Genomic DNA, 17,801 nt, shown 5'->3' with positions numbered 1-17,801 from the left:
TCTAAAAAAAATTTCTTTCATTTTTGAAAAACCATTGTTAAAAGCACTATATAAATAAAATTGAATTCAATTGAATATATTAAATAAAATGTAACTAAATTAGAAACATTAAAATATAAGATATAAGAACAATTTTTTTACTGAGACAGGCTGAAAAGTGCCTAAATATGTAATTTTACAAATTTGTTGTTTATGTAACAACCTCAGCAGCAACCTCTTTTCCCCTCTCGTCTTTTCCAACCACTCCGCATTCAGCATCACCATTATACTAATCATTGGCCTGATCATCTTAATTTAGATGTTTTTTATGCTTGAATGATCCATAGGTCACTGTGTGGCTAAAAAAACAAAAAACATTCCCCTGAAACTGATTAGGGACCAGACTAAAAGTGAGACCCTTAAAACGTCCTTCAGGAGGCCTGGAGAACTCTTCCTTGGAACTACATTAAAAATACAAGAAAGTCTGTCCCTTTAGAAGCAAAAACTGAACAAATGAGAAGACATTTGTTTACTCGAAACTCTTCAGCATCAGGATCACACATGCACTGCAACAATCAGTGCCGCTGTGTTTATACTGAGTGCCTTGGTGGTCAGTGATTGCATGCGCAGATGTTTGTTTGGTTCCAGTTCATCGGCTCTTGGGGTTCTATGTTGCACCCTGACACACTTGACCAGCTTAAAGGGCATTTTCTCAACTTTCTTTTCCCAGAATGACTGTTAAAAACGGATAAACGAAACTTTAATTGATGGCAACATTTTTGGGATATCATGACATTTAACGACTCTTTTTACTTGTTACAAATGGCATCCAAAGTGTGAAGGAGAATCTTTGAATTCTTCTCTTGGCTGCTTTTGTGAAACAGATCATTTGGTTGTAACCCAGGGCCCCCAGGCAAGACCGGGAAGCCAAATTAATCAAAAGCTATGGATAAATATTTAGGTTTTCAGTCCAGCAATTAGAATATTTTTGAGGAAGTCCTGATGCTGACTCGTCCAAGTGTAAGAATTCATTCACTTACATGTTTTGATGTGTTTTATTTGTACAGTTTTTATTTATTGTATTACAGTATGTTCCTGGAAAGGTTGAGCTATGACCTCATACTGACTTACTTGTTGATAACTTTACTGCAGTAAAAATCTTAAAATTTAGACAGTATGCAGGTATTTTGGGTTAATAACATACACATGGTGGTGAAAACTGTTGAAAACTACGTGACCATGAACATGTTTTTAATGAGCGAACCAAAAGAAGAACCAACACCAGCTATGCTTCTGCATCAGTAGAACATTTTCTCTTTCTAAGTATTTATTTCAGAATATTAGAGACCTCTTTGTTCTTTTAGTGTTTGTGAAGACAGTAAGAAAGAGTTTATTAATAGTATAGAAAAACAAGAGTATGAATGATAATGACCGTATCAACTTTGCAACCCTGGGAGTGTGTCCTACAGTATACCCGTTTTCAGCAATTAAATATGGTTCCTACATGTACATGACGAAATTAAACATTACTGATAACTGGAAACTGGTCCTGATTCGAATGCCTAATCGTACTAACACTAGCATATAGAAACACAAATATGTTGAAAAACATCTAATTTATCAATAGCACACACAAAAAAACTCAAACAGATGATTGGAAAATAGTTTTACTTTTGAAAATGTTGTACTGTCAAATGCATTATGATATAAAGATCATCCATGTACAATGTGTACTTTGCTTCTTTCCAAACCCATACAGTATGTTGATCTAAATGGGACAGTTTCACCTTTTCACTGGGCTTATAGGTCTATAACATAGTTCACCACCGACAGAAGAATGGAGCTCCACTGACAGACTGCAAGGCACATAATAAATCGAGATATCCATTATGAATGAACAGGAAAGATGAGAATGTTTGATGAACTATTTACAGAGTCCCTACATACTATCTTTCCTTTAAAGCACCATTAAAAACATGCTTTAACCAGCGAACATTAAATTACTGTCTTCCCGATAATGACTATAAACCCAGGTATCAAAAAGCGGCCTGAGATCAGATACTAGTTGTTTTTCTTCTTTTGCCTCATAATAATGAGCTGGCCGTCTATTCTGCTTTCTTGACTTTTCTCTTGCGAGTTCCTTCACTCAGTTCCTCCTTGGATTTGGACGGAGAGGCAGGAGCAGCGGCAGCAGCGGGGGCAGTGTGATGGTGATTATGAGCATCTTCAACAGCAAGAGGTGACCCGAAGAGCAGGTGGGACACCCAGGACTCGACCAGAGCGAAGGGAGATCCGTGAGAGTGGCGAGCAGTCATGACCACCTACAAATGAAACAGCACTCCATGTTACAGTTTCTATCGTCTCTATCATGTTTCTACCCATGCGGTGAAGATCCTACCTTAGAAGTAGCCATGAAAAGAGTGAAAAGGCAGATAAGCATGCTCTTTGACACAGGAATCCAGTGCGCCTCCTGAAGTGTAAACAGAATGGCTCCATACAGGCTGGCTTTGGTTGGGCTGCAGATGCATCCAGAGGAGGGGTTAGTAAGTTTATGCAAATACAATGAAATGTTTGGAAAATGAACAATGCAATATTTGCACAACCATTGCTTGTACATACAAATATTTGCCATATACGTCCTAGATTTTTTATAATGTATATTGCACCTCTGTTACACAATACACTCATACCCCTGTACATACGACTATGTAGGATAGTTCAACAATAGATAGCAGTGTAGATATAATACACACATACCCCTGTACATATGACCACCATAGTTTTATATCTACACTGCATAAATATGCCACTATGCATAATTGGTTCGTGTATTGCATAATGACAGTAAAGTATAATCTTGACAGTATACCATTCTGCAAACATATCATGGATCATATGGCAGATATGGGGATGTTAATTTCGTGTTTATGGACTCTTCAGGACAGGAGACTTTCTAGTTTCTCTGTTTTTGTCTCTTGCTTCAAGACAGTGAAAATGATACTGGGGATAGAACTTCAGTTTTTAGTTTGTATTAAAATATATAATAATAATAATAATAATAATAATAATAATAATAATAATAATAATGCTGTAGAATAAGAGAAATAAAACACTTTGCCAAATGTTTTTATTGGACGACTGTCTCTACCATCCCACCAGTGATTATTTTTGTACAAATATGTGCCTGGCTATTTTTCATTTCTTCTTTAAATCATGCAGCCTACAGTACATAAACTGGGGCATTTAACAGAAGAAATACTCACAATGACATGTTGAGGATTTCATTGGTCTCTGGTCTCCAAACTCCACGCAACAGTTGCTCAAAATTTGACATGAGAGCTACTCCAGATCCTACAATGACATTAACAGAATGAAAAAGCGTCAGGTCATTTTGCCTTCGAGGCTGCTATCAGGATTAACTGCTCCCTGTGCGTGGCCTTTTACTAAGATCCCCTTAACAGTAGGAGAGAACATTAGACTCCCTCTAACAGCTTTTGAGGCTCACGCCTAAAAATGACATTTGATACACAAGGACATGACTTCTTCTTGATATCAGTATCATGACATAAGAGTACATTCACAGCGCAGTGAAATGAAGAGCTTTCTTTGGCAACAGTTGGAGCATTTATTGGCATCGGTATACTGTATTTGCTTCTTGTTTGGGCAGAGCTTATAAATTCTAATTCTCATTTTTCCTCATTTAAAACACTCATAACCGTAATCCTGTGATCATTACCAGCCTTGAGGATTATATATAATCAGTATATATCTTTCCCTTACTTACCCTTAACATAACCGGTGATGATCATAATGAAAAATCCATGGTGATAGGCGTGATGAGCGTGATGGACTCCAGCGGCAATTTTGCGAGTACGGACGACTTCCTTCATGCCTACTAGCACAAGCTTTACAGGCAGGAATGCGACGCATTTGTAGAACAAGTTAAGTGGGCAGTAGAAGATGAGATACCTGTAGTATGGTTGGTATAGAAACAGACAAATAACATTTACTTTAAAGAAAAAAAGATTTCTGAGAGCAAAAACAGTGTCAATAAAAGTTAAACATGCATGCATACTAGAGACAGCCTAGATCCCTCCCCAAAGCATGTGTACTTTCTACCAAACTTCATGTATTTCAGAACTCCATATCATTTCTCCCAAAAGCACAGGGTCAACAGAGGGAACTAAAATGTTCTAATATAATACTCTGATATATTATATTTCAGAAAATATGGGTTTTAATGTAAAAGAATATATTGTAATGGCTCAGAGACAGCTGCTGATATGACAGACGTTATAAAGTGGATTAACTTTAAAGAGCCGTGGTGTGGCGGATTTTAAAACAGAATCCATTCCATTTTTAAACTTTAAGTGTGATAAGTAGAGTTTTACAGGTACACTACATATAGTGTGTTCAATATATATATATATATATATATATATATATATATATATATATATATATATACACACTCACCTTAAGGATTATTAGGAACACCTGTTTAATTTCTCATTAATGCAATTATCTAACAAACCAATCACATGGCAGTTGCTTCAATGCATTTAGGGGTGTGGTCCTGGTCAAGACAATCTCCTGAACTCCAAACTGAATGTAAGAATGGGAAGGAAAGGTGATTTAAGCAATTTTGAGCGTGGCATGGTTGTTAGTGCCAGACGGGCCGGTCTGAGTATTTCACAATCTGCTCAGTTACTGGGATTTTCACGCACAACAATTTCTAGGGTTTACAAAAAATGGTGTGAAAAGGGAAAAACATCCAGTATGCGGCAGTCCTGTGGGCAAAAATGCCTTGTTGATGCTAGAGGTCAGAGGAGAATGGGCCGACTGATTCAAGCTGATAGAAGAGCAACTTTGACTGAAATAACCACTCGTTACAACCGAGGTATGCCGCAAAGCATCTGTGAAGCCACAACACGCACAACCTTGAGGCGGATGGGCTACAACCGCAGAAGACCCCACCGGGTACCACTCGTCTCCACTACAAATAGGAAAAAGAGGCTACAATTTGCACGAGCTCACCAACAGTTGGACAGTTGAAGACTGGAAAAATGTTGCCTGGTCTGATGAGTCTCGATTTCTGTTGAGACATTCAAATGGTAGAGTCAGAATTTGGCGTAAACAGAATGAGAACATGGATCCATCATGCCTTGTTACCACTGTGCAGGCTGGTGGTGGTGGTGTAATTGTGTGGGGAATGTTTTCTTGGCACACTTTAGGCCCCTTAGTGCCAATTGGGCATCGTTTAAATGCCACAGGCTACCTGAGCATTGTTTCTGACCATGTCCATCCCTTTATGACCACCATGTACCCATCCTCTGATGGCTACTTCCAGCAGGATAATGCACCATGTCACAAAGCTTGAATCATTTCAAATTGGTTTCTTGAATATGACAAGGAGTTCACTGTACTAAAATGGCCCCCACAGTCACCAGATCTCTACCCAATAGAGCATCTTTGGGATGTGGTGGAACGGGAGCTACGTGCCCTAGATGTGCATCCCACAAATCTCCATGAACTGCAAGATCCTATCCTATCAACATTTCCAAAGAATGCTTTCAGCACCTTGTTGAATCAATGCCACGTAGAATTAAGGCAGTTCTGAAAGCGAAAGGGGGTCAAACACCATATTAGTATGGTGTTTCTAATAATCCTTTAGGTGAGTGTATATATGTATGAGAGCTGTAAGACAGTGGTGAGATGTGCTTTAGGTGTGACAGAAGAGTTCAAGGTGGAGGTGGGTCTGCATCAAGGATCGGCTCTAAGCCCCTTTTTGTTTGCTCTGGTGATAGACAGGATGACAGATGAGGTTAGACAGGAGTCTTCATGGACTATGATGTTTGCAGTTGACATTGTGCTTTGTAGCGAGAGCAGGGAACAGGTGGAAGAAAATTTGGAGAGGTGGAGGTATGCTCTGGAAAGCAGAGGAATGAAGGTTAGCCGTAGTAAGACATAATAATGTGTGTGAATGAGAGGAACCCAAAGGGAACAATGAGGATACAGGGAGCAGAGGTAAAGAAGGTGCAGGATTTTAAATAATAAGGGTCATTGGTCCAGAGCAAAGGAGAGTGTGGAAAGGAGGTGAAGAGGCGGGTACAGGCAGGTTGGAATAGATGGAGAAAAGTGTGTTGTGCGATAAAAGAGTATCAGTGAGAATGAAAGGAAAGGTGTACAGACCAGTAATGCTCTATGGCTTAGAGACAGTGGCACTGAAGAAAAGACAGAAGGCAGAGATGAGGTAGCAGAGCTGAAGATGTTGAGGTTCTCCTTGGGAGTGACAAGGATGGATAGGATCAAGAAGGAGTACATCAGAGGGACAACCCCTTTTTGGATGTTTTGGGGATAAAGTCAGAAAGGCCAGATTGAGGTGGTTTGGACATGTTCAGAGGAGAGATTGTGAATATATTGGTAGAAGAATGCTGAGGTTTGAACTGCCAGGCAGGAGGGCTAGAGGAAGACCAAAGAGGAGATATTATGAACCTACCCTCAGCAATACGCAGCTAATACAGTACATCCGGTTCTTTCTGAACGCATGCTGTAATGCTACTGTTTCAATATTTTACTATGCCATGGTCATGATACTATGGGTATATGTCTTCAATCTAAATCCTACTGTATTAGGTAACGCTCTCAAAGCACTGTTGTGTTTAAACATCCTCCTTCTTGTCAACTTGATGGATCACCTCTCCCTTGGTGTCCTGCTACCTTATGTTTTACACATTAAGCGCTTTAATGGTTTCTGCTTGGTATTATTCGAAGAGCAGTCTGGGTTTTGGTGTCATTCGGGAATGTTGAGAAAATCTATGTTGATGAGTTTGTATTAAAATTGAACAGCAGCTGGATTATTTAAACTATAGCTGTAGAATTAGTGCACAGTGACAGATGTAATACAGTGTAAGAGATTGTTTAAGGAATCGTCATAATCAAACTTTTCTTTAAACTTGGATTCAGGGCACATCAAGGCTATGTGAAATAGCTACAGGATGTGTAGACAAGTTTATTTTATGAGCTTGAAACCTGTGTAAATGTTATGCAAATCATTCTGGCTACTGACTGCACATGGGCTACAGACTTTACAGACACCTGTTTACCAAACCTGGGCGAAGACACCTACCATACAGCTGAGGCCAGGAGGATATGGCTGTTATTATGGAAATAATCGATGGGGCTGTGTCCGAGCATGATGTCTGCGAGGATGTAGCTCCCAAAGCAGTAGAGCATTGCGCAGAGCCATGAGGCCACTGGGCTTCTGCGGGAGACCTCCACTGAGCCTGCAAAACAGAGAATCACATAAATCCTCTACTTAGGGTCTTCCTGTGGGTTTAATGGTGAGCCACAGTGAAGCACAGTGCACTTAATTTACCTACTATGTGCTTTACCAGATTTACCTGGAGTGGTGTTGTGCAATATGGCAAAATATAATACGTACATAAACGAAGAATATGAACAATAATGTGTCTAAGTGTAAATAATGTGTCATGCATTCTGCTTGTATCGCAGCCAAAGCAGGCCTTTGGAAATACAGATAAGTGTTTAATCATTAGAAATTATATCAGTGGAATAGGAAATTTAAGACTACGTCTCCGCCCCTCCAATGCAACAACGCAAACAGATCTTATGGAACAGGTGTGGCCACCAGGCATTTTGAAGGAGACGTGATCCCATCAAATGGTGACTAAAAATAAATATCAGTCTGCAAGAACTCATCCATGGCAACTGGAAGCCCAGCTTTGATCTTTGACCTCCTGCAAAGTGGTGGCATTTGTGCATGAGACTTATCAAAGTCATGTGAAAGCAGTTCTTATAATAAGCACTACATACATTTCCTTTCACAGACAAATGAATTGCAAAACAAATGCAAAGTACGGGTGTTCCATCAAATCTCACAAGCAGTCAGTGGGAAGTTTTTAAAAATTAGATCAAAAAGAAATTTAAATTTGTCTTGGAAGCTCCAGTACAGAAAAACTAAAGCCGCCTAAAGCAATGTCTAAAGACGCTTCTATCATGATGTGGTTGAATTCTCTAATCCGTTAGGGTAGAATCAATTTTCAAGCACAGCACAACATTGCCGTCTGAAAGAGGCTGAAAGTCCCAGGTTTATGTTGATCGTTCACAAGGATTTGCACTGCATTAACGAATTGAAAGGATTTTGATACATTGAAGCTGTTATTTATATAACGATTAGGGAAGGAGTCTCCAGTTTTAGTGCTTTGTAAAAAAAGGCAAAGGTAAAATTGTTCTTTCAGGTTTTCAGGGTTTAAACATGAAACCGCATTTCTGATCTCATATTCAAGAGAACAAAAAAAAACAAGAGAGAGAGGTGAAACAAAACTGTAAGGAGGCGTAACATCATGGAACAGGAAGCCGTTTGCAGGTGTTCCACAGCATTGAATGTAATCCTAAAACTAGATGCGCAGACAGAACTGAACACTCATTTCTGATCCATCTTTTTACTGACATTATCTTATAGAGCTTATAGAGCTTGTAAATGTCCGCAAAGGACATGGAGAGTATGGGTGAAAGATAATTCTGGTATTCTTTAATTTACAGTATGAGCACTCTGTTGCCATAGAAACAGATTATGTGTGTGTATATAGGTTACATTTAAACAGGGCAAAGCTGTGAACTCTTTCTCTCATGCAGTTGTCTATTTAGGGCAGGTCTATTTATTCCAGCTCTGGTATGAGTAGAGCATCTATCAGATTTCGAGCAGGGGGTTGTCAGAATTGCTTTGAACTCTCACTAAAAAGAGTAAAAATGTAGCGAAAAGAATAATAATATAAATAATAACACCGGCTGCGCGAATAAGGCGCGCGATTGACATGTTATAGCGCTGATCATTTGGTGTATTATAATTTAAAAAAATGTGTGAGATAAAAAAAAAACAACAACAATAATAATAAATAAATAAATAAATAAGGAATGCGTCGCACTTACCTGGCTCATACTTGAGGTAGAGGATGGACACGATGTAATAAGCCAGATCAAAGACAGGAAACATGGCCATTTTGGAGAAATATTGGGCCAATTCGCCCAGATTGAGGGCGTCCAGGACCTCCATGGTTTCGGCGATGGAGCTGGTGACAGTGTGAGCACATGTACAGACAGCTGGCTAAAGGCCCGTGGACGGCGCGCCCGCGCAAAGCCTCTGAGAGTCAAAGAGATCTGGACACATATCGCCTCCTATTAATATACCGCAGCACATCGGCACCCCCAGCTTCACTCTAGTCATCAGGATGGCACGGAGCAGCAGACCTGCGATCACACACACACACACACACACACACTGCGGGGTTATACTGCCTCTTATAGGTGGCACAGTTAAACTGTAGGCTGTCCAGCATGGATAAAATAACAAAGCAAACCTGTCTAACAGGAATACACTCATCTCAAGTTCACCTCCTGCAGGATGTTGGAATAGTTTAAGGTATAGGTTATTGTCACACCTGCTCCAACAGATACACTGTTTAATGGAAGTTGAGCTCGACCCTGCAGGTGGAGGGATCACTCATTCAGTCATCGTCTATACCGCCATATCCTGTATTCAGAGGGGGCCTGGAGCCTATTCCAGGAGACTTTAGGCACGAGTCCATCGCAAGGTACACACACATACACACACTCACAGGCAATTTGGGAATGCCGATTAGCCTAATCTGCATGTCTTTGGACTGTGAGGGGAAACCGGAGTACCCGGAGGAAACCCACCAAGCACAGGGAGAACATCCAAACTCCACGCACACAGAGACAGGAATCGAACCTGGACGGAATTTATACCCGGACCCTAGAGGTACAGGGCGACAGTGCTATCCACTACACTACACCACACTACACATACATACATACATACATACATACATACATACTTACATGCATTCATACATGCTGTGAAATGAAACACTTTATTTCCAAAACATCCTCTACATGATTGCCATCTCTCCTGCTCTTGATAAACTGGTGGTATGCATGGTGGTATGTAAAGGTGGTATGTAAAGGTACTTTAAATGTGTTCTTTAAAATCAGAAGAATGATTTCAGCACAGTTATGCATTTTGTCAAAGCTGTTCTTAAAGGCTATCTGAAAATTGTCACTTCAGGGAAAACGGGTAACTTTTTGTCACTGACATAATCTAAACATACTGGTAGTACTGTAGAGAGATAGCTACAACGGCTATGGAAAACAACATAAAAATAAACGTTTATGAAAGCCTCTTTACTAGAGGTGATGTTCTAGGCAAAGAAATGCCATGTGCTTAGGTGTTGACCAGTCACATGTTGACGAAACACTGCTGCAGAAAAGTGCCTGCGAGATTGCAAACTTGTATGTAAACCTGTATGTAAACTTATATCCACTGCAATATCGACCATCACTGATATGAATAAGGTAAAAGAGAATAGTGTTGGGGAAGAAATGTAGGCAAAACCCCACACTGGAACCATATTTGCTGCTACTGTATAACAGGCCCTGTCCTTGGGGGCGGGGCATATCTACTTTAGAGACAATTTAATCAGATGAATACAAATCTAGCACAGGCTGAGTGAACGAAAAATTTACCCGTTTTCCCTGAAGTGGCAATTTCCAGTTAGCCACAGAACAGCTTGAATGTACTGACAACAACCTTCCGATTTAAAGCAACACATTTACAGTACCTACATGCATTGCACTATTTTATCAGAGAGAGAGACAAAGAAATGGAAATTATGTGGAGTATGTTTTAGAAATAAAGTGTTTAATCATTCCGCTTATGTATGGAAAATGTGGCGACATCCTGCATTAACTAAACAGAAAAAAAACTTTTTCTGTTTATTTAATTCATTTATTATCATATTTAAGGGATGGTTAAAAGCAATCTTTAAAAAGTCTATTTTCATTCTGTGATGCTGCCTTGTAATGTTTCCCCAACAAGAAATATTTACTGGCTTAGGGCAAACCACACTCTGTGTCAAATTCTGTAAAGATGTGAGTGATAATTTAAGACTAACCTCAGAATAAGTCCTTGAGAATGTAGCTCACAGGATCGTCTATGCCACACTCCGAAGAATATGCCTCTGAGACACAGCTGTTGGCGTACTAGTCTCGCAATGGGAGGCAGTCCATTTTTTCCATTTTATATGCATGCAGTTACAACTTTAGCAAATAAAGCACTATACAATAGGTGTGGATAACCAAGCAAAAATGGTTCTAATGAAAATAAATGAGTACAAGGAAGCACATATTCAAAAACGTCTAATCTAAGAACAGAATTTAGGTACATCAGAGCTCCTTATATACCCTGGCTCTGTGACTTACGTTCTAACCTGAGCTAAAAATGAACATACACTCATGACAGACTTTGGGTTCTTGCTGTCTCTAAGATTATAACCATAAAAGAAAAAATAACATAGAAATAGCAATCATCGATTGACAGACAGGCGCTAATGATTTCTACGACCTGGTCATCTTACAGATTCTTCAGAGTTGTGGGAAGTGTGTACCAGACAACTCACAGTACATCCGAAGTGCTATCTACGTCACTGTCTGTAAGTCTCAGTTCTTGTATGTGCTTGATCATAAACTTTGTTTATATCTCTCAAATAGCTATTGCAAGAGTCTAAAGATGTTTCTTGAGAATTCTTCTTTCCCTCCCTGCTGCCCGTCTTCTAGCATGCATCTCAGCAATATGTTCAGCATGGGACATTATTTCTCAAATTATAACATGATCCATACACACCCTCTTGGCATATGGACTGATTTCTATGTATGGGTACAGGTAATTTTTGAGAGATGGCGGGAAAATACAGCTCAATCTTAATAACTTGCTCTGTCACTCAAAGAGATTAAGTAAAATAATCAATCAGCCAGATTTGAGGCTCATTGGTGTTGGGCTCAATCTCCCTGTATAGTTTCCCCTCAAAGAAGAGGCTTAACCGGGTTAATACCTTTTAACCAGTGTGGCGCTCGCCTTTGAGTTGCTCTAATTCTCTTTGGTTTCAATTTCAATTTTGTTTCACTATCTTAGTAAAGGAATAACCTAGTGAAAAAGTGGCATGGGTTGCCAGGAGCTGGTGCAGATTTAGGTACTTTATCTCTCCATTGCGCTCCATTAAAGCATTTGCCTCGAACAAAAGACATAGTTTCCGTGCACAAATGCATAACATATGTCATCTCAAGCCTTCACCAAACCTCTATTTAGATAGGCTATTCTTAACGTGCCTAGTCTTTCTCCCCAAATAGGTTGCCATAGCTCTAATATCTCAATCTCCAATGGTTCTTTCTTAGCAAATCAATTTAGAATTTACAGTAGCTCAACTTTTCAGCTCAGTATCACCTTATTTGGTCTTGGGTGGAAGCAAGCGTGACAGTGATCTCTCCGCCATCTCTCATTACATAAGTTGTCATGCACAGAAAACATTTCAGACAAATATCAATATTTGTTCTTTAGGTTCAACTCTTTATCTACGTAATGTTTTTTTCACATACACAAAAACATTCTCTTATCTGTTATACAGTTTTATCTCTTCCAGTACCCATCATCTATTTAAAATCTGGTTCCTGAGATAAAAATGAATGTATCTAAATCTGGAATACAATGTTTCTTATTTCTTGTACAATTTAACATATTTTATCAACACATTCATGATCTGTTATGAGAAATAAGATACCTAAGAAACCCCATCTCTGAGCATTACATCGCCTATATTTGTACATATTCCAAATAAGATACCATTAAGACTAATGAGACAATTAAGATTAAGGTTTTCGAGAATGTTTTTGCCATATAATACATACTGTATGTAATGCAATCTAGTACAACCATGAGGCTAATTAAAAAAAAAATACATTTCATTAAATTCCAAATTACATACTTGCAAATATATATCCAAACATATCATCATACAGTATATAATGTATAAATTACAACATTAAACATGAGTGCTATTTTTTCCCATGTTTAAATTAGCCAGTTCCATCCCTTACATGCAAATAATAAGAGTTAATATAGTCAGAGTAACCTCTCTCTTTACCCAAATTATTGGAATGAAAGTGGCAAGTAGCCAGGATTTCTCTCTGTTGATTTCAAAATCATCTACTGTATATTATGCATAAAGTGAGTAGAAGATAGACACTCACCGTCTCGTTGAGCTCCGACTCTTCCCTTTCCTTTAGTATGTATCCGAGTCATTTATCTCACTGCTTCAGTTAGTCTGATTAGGGACCATCTCTAAAGCTTTTGGATCCTGGCTACAATGCAATTGGCATGTTGTTCCTTATGCAACATAGTCACGCATTGTCGTAGCCCTTAACACATAGTTCTCCCAAATGTGTTTGTCAATCGCCCCCCCCCCCCCCCATATTATTTACCTGTTTAAGGTTCAATTCAAGTGGTAACTTGAGTAGTTAGGTTAGGTGGTGTTTTCAATTTAATTAGTGTCAGTGTTTGATATGAATTTACCAACTGCTTATAAAATAATCAGTATAGGATTTGTCCTCCACTGCTGGAGTAAAAAAGTCCACATGGATTACATCCATAATCCACCCTCACTCTTCCCACTCATATCTAATAATATCTACAGAGCAGGTGTGCAAAGGAATAGGGATTGTAAATCCAGCGGAGGGAAGACCATTTTCTGTATCTACCCTGATTTATGATCTTTCCATCCCAAAAGCATTGAGGAGCACTAGGAAGAAATAGGGACAATTGTCACTATAATTGTTCATCATATTTGCTCCTTTTGGTATGGCAAACCTGTACCAAGTTTTCTTTAGGTGTTTATGTACATCCATTAAAGACAACCCGTATTGGGTATACTAAGGTGTCATTTCTTTTTACAATATTTATTACTGTATCTCTCATTACATTAATTACAGGCCACTGTAAAGTGTGAAGAGCTTATAACATTCTCATATTTGGATCAGGCTCTGATGGCTGTGATGCCAAATTGTTCATTTTAAGAAGGTAAAAAAAAAGAGAACAACTCATTATAACATTAAACATAATGAAAACTTCCATGAAAACACATAATTAATTTAAGACTTTCATTTGGTGTACAGTATATGGCCAAACCTATTTACAAGTTTTTTTTTATTGTTGTATGCTATAGGATTAGTATAATTACAGCCATTGGCAAATCAACCTTCATCAGAGGGTTTCAATGACATCCTCTGTGCCATGGTAATGTTAATACCATAGCTAATTCTGCCCTTCCTGGGCATACACTTTAGTCTTATATACTTTCATAATTTTTGCCCACAATAATTGCTTGGCTTTATTACTGTTTTTTCCCAAATAAATTATAGTGATCACAATAATCCATCCATCGATCCATTCAATAAAATGCATAATTAACAAATAGGCTAGATACATTCCGGTTTTGTCTGATCATTTTAATGTGTCTCATTTTGTTGAGTTATTTTAACCACTCGACTGACTGTATGTAACATTCTGGGTTTCTTCTTGTTAATCTGAAAAATAAGAACAGAACATGTTGCACATCTACAGTACATTCGGCCCACTGGGCCTTTACATCTCCTAATAAGACACTTTACTGTTTTTCCTCCTCCTTTTCTCCTTAATTGAATTAGTTTTCTTGTCATATTTTATTGCCCACTCAATGAGCTGTATAGCTGGTGTATCGGGTCCCATCCTTAACACTGCATTTAACCCTGGGAGGAGCTGTATCTCACAACAATGCTGCAATCTCTGGATGATCTCCCAGGTAGTATATTGTTGAATAATTTCCATGAATAGAGTAACCAACATACCTGCTGTTTCAACTGAGGTTTTCAACTGAGTATGTTTACTTTCCATGTGCAATTGAGCACTCTGATATAGCTCTAGCGCTTTAAGTGACACATTATTTCTCAAATGGCCCTTTACTACTTGCTGTATAACGGCCTCACTAGCTCCCATCAGCTTTCCTTGATTTAAAACGCATAGAGCCTTTTCGAGGGGCGTGTGTTTCGAATCATGCTTAATGCTGTTTAAAACCTGAAACGCATGAATGTTAATTAAAGCTTGCATTAGCTTTTCATCCTGATTTTGCCGCTTAGGTTTTTCCACCCTGATAGAGGGTAAAAGGAGTGCTTTTGAAAGTGAGGATGAATCATGAGGCTCATCCTCTGCAGATGAGTTTTCTTGAGGTTTACTGCTATAGCGAGCCTTAGAGAGAGACTCGCTTACTTTAGGGGATCTGCCATGAGGTGGACCCCGTTCATCCTCGCTGCTAGTATCACTGTCATCACGATCATCTGGTTCTCTTGAGGGACCTGATGCTCTCATGGAGTGTTTTATTTCATTTTAGAGGTTTCCCAACTCCCTGAAATCTTTCTGTCCTGTGGTGATGGTTTAGGGGCATCTGGTCTCCGCCTAGGTGGGGCTCCATTATGATCATAAAATGTGTCTCTGATTCTTTGCACTGGATTACGGTCACAGTATGTGACACCTTTAACATGACATGCAGCTAAATGCCTGCCAGCTGCCTTCATCGTTACCTGTTGGTTTTTAGCTGGACGAGTGAGACCAGGTCTGAGATCCATTACTTCTTCTACAGTCTCACGCCCTGCTAATTGCACAATGCCTTCAAGATTCACCCTTCAGGGGTGTGAAATTCTATCTCTGTCCAAGCTACAGGAACAGGGTTTGAAACTGGCTTGCTATTGAGGAATACTTTAAACTTAGTACCGGGTAGGTACTGCTTTATTAAAGTGGTTAGAAGCAGTCTGCCCCCTGCTTGCACTGTAATATACTCATTTTCCCTAATCATTTGGGTAGCTCCTTTACCCATGACCCAAAGATGTTGCATGTTCTCAGGTATTGTGTGTGGTGATTCAAAGGCATGGATAACTACTGATCCTGCTTTTCTTGCATGTTCAGCCATGTTGGCTCCAATACACAGGGCCTCACCTTTCTCTAAAGGCATCCCCTGTGTGCTGCTACCCACTTGGTTTACTTTGTCTTCCTCTAGTACAGTAGGTCTGTTTCTCAGTCTTGTTTCAGATACTTAGAGTTCTGTGCATGTATAGAGTAAACCTGAAAGCTCTTTGAAAACTAACCGGTGCAATGGGATGGCAGTTTGCTTATTATCTAACATGCCCATTGCCAATGGACTTGCATCATTGGTACCTATGCGCTAGTGCCTGAATTCTCCACCATATGCTTCCTGTGAGAAATGTTTCCCCCAGTGAGGAATATTTACCAGCTTCGGGCAAAGCACACTCTGTGTGGTGACTTACCTTAGAATAAGTCCTTGAGAACGTAGCTCCCAGGGTCGTCAATCCCACACTGCCACAAAAATACCTGGGGCACTATGGGAGCCAGTCCTTTTTTTCACTTTACTGTATGTGCAAGCAGTTACAACTGAAGCAAAGTAAGGCAATGTAAAATAGACGTGAATAACTAAGCAAAAATGTTTATATAGAAAATAAATGAGTACAAGAACCAGGATACCTAAAAACTCCTAATCTAAGAACAAATTCTAAGTACATCAGAGCACTTCCCCTTATATACCCTGGCTCTGTGATGGGCATTCTTACAACATTTCCTTTTCAGCTTCCTCTTTGTTTTAACCTTTTAACAGACATGCCGTTACTTTGCTTAAAATGAATACACAGTACACACATGACAAAGTTTGAGAATACAAGAGGATACAAGAGCAGCCCCTTATATCCTGTAACTGCAGCAACTGAATTTTTTTTATCAATTACGTGCAGCAACTCAGGCAGAGACAAGTGGTAACGTCTTTAGCACCTTGGATGTACTGTGAGTTGTCTGGTACGTGGCTACTCACAAATGCTGTCTCTATGTTAATCGCCTGTAGTAGAAAGCATATCTTTGCAAATAAGTTATGACCTATACTTTTACCAAATGAAAAAAAAAAACATTTACTAAATACAAGTTCATGTCCTTTTATGTATTGTCCATAACTTAATAATTTAATTATCATTCAGATAAAACTTGGCCAATTTAGATTTCATATAAAAATACATAAAACTGAAAAAGTGCATTATTCTAAAATGCAAAATTGTTAAGATATTGCAACATGAATTTGACATGGTTATGGACACGACAGATGTTTCTTTTTTGAAGATTTTACCCAAAAAAATTTTAAGCAACAATTTTTACAGGTCATATGCTTCTAGAAGCTTACACCAATTTTAATATCAATACCTAAGAAGAAATATTAATAATTAGAATTTTTAATTATTATTGTAAACAAGACAATCAAAGCAATCTCTTCAAATGGCTGGGAAAGCAAGATTAATCATTTCCACGTTGTAACCTTTCCAAGTAGATTCTTTGGCACACATTTTCTGTATTTTTTTGTATAACATAAAAAATGTAATCAGCACCAATTATGTGCTTTGGCCACAAGCTTAGGGTAAAGCTGTAATTGAAGTATTGTAAGAACATGAGTCACAGACCCAGAGAATATAAGGAGTTCTGATGTACTTAGATTTGGTTCTTTACTCATTTTACTTTCCTTAGAATCTTTTTGCTTAGTTATCCATGTATATTGTACATTACTTTAATTTGCTTAAGTTGTAACTGCTTGCCTATTCAATCAATAAAATGACTAATTACATTACAGTAGAGATTGGGAAAGACGACCACGGGGACCACATTCCTAAAGACTTATTAAGGTGAATCTTGAATTATCCTCATAACAGTAAAGCAAGTTTGGGAATGCTTTTTAGCCAAAGGAGTGGTCTCAATTACAATTTTGCTTAAAAACACAGCCATGAATAAAGAATGGTAAAATAATATTTCCAAAGGGCTTTACCCAACCATCAAGAACAGTTTGAAAGCCTTTTCCAGGATGATGGAGAACCTT

General features: G+C 38.8%; 1 protein-coding gene across 1 annotated transcript; it reads right to left on the bottom strand.

Annotated features, from left to right (window-relative positions):
• Window positions 1-1,630: 1,630 nt before the first annotated feature.
• tmem38a (transmembrane protein 38A) lies at window positions 1,631-9,197 on the bottom strand. Its single transcript, XM_053512626.1, has 6 exons — window positions 8,932-9,197; window positions 7,109-7,265; window positions 3,764-3,948; window positions 3,243-3,330; window positions 2,378-2,495; window positions 1,631-2,300 (listed from the first exon to the last, which is right to left on the bottom strand). The coding sequence occupies exons 1-6, from the start codon at window positions 9,053-9,055 to the stop codon at window positions 2,085-2,087; spliced, it is 888 nt and encodes a 295-aa protein (XP_053368601.1). The 5' UTR covers window positions 9,056-9,197; the 3' UTR covers window positions 1,631-2,084.
• Window positions 9,198-17,801: the final 8,604 nt, after the last annotated feature.

This window comes from Clarias gariepinus, chromosome 15, assembly GCF_024256425.1.
Source record: "Clarias gariepinus isolate MV-2021 ecotype Netherlands chromosome 15, CGAR_prim_01v2, whole genome shotgun sequence".
Classification (NCBI taxonomy): Eukaryota; Metazoa; Chordata; class Actinopteri; order Siluriformes; family Clariidae; genus Clarias; species Clarias gariepinus.
The sequence above is the reverse complement of the archived record's forward strand: the minus strand, read 5'-3'. Positions and strand labels throughout refer to the sequence as shown.

Coding starts and splice junctions, on each gene's coding strand:
- tmem38a (XM_053512626.1), bottom strand. CDS start 9,055: ATGGAGGTCCTGGACGCCCTCAATCTGGGCGAATTGGCCCAATATTTC. Junction 7,266..8,931: donor CTACCTCAAGTATGAGCCAG/GTAAGTGCGACG, acceptor TCTGTTTTGCAG/GCTCAGTGGAGGTCTCCCGC. Junction 3,331..3,763: donor CATCACCGGTTATGTTAAGG/GTAAGTAAGGGA, acceptor ATGTCATTGTAG/GATCTGGAGTAGCTCTCATG.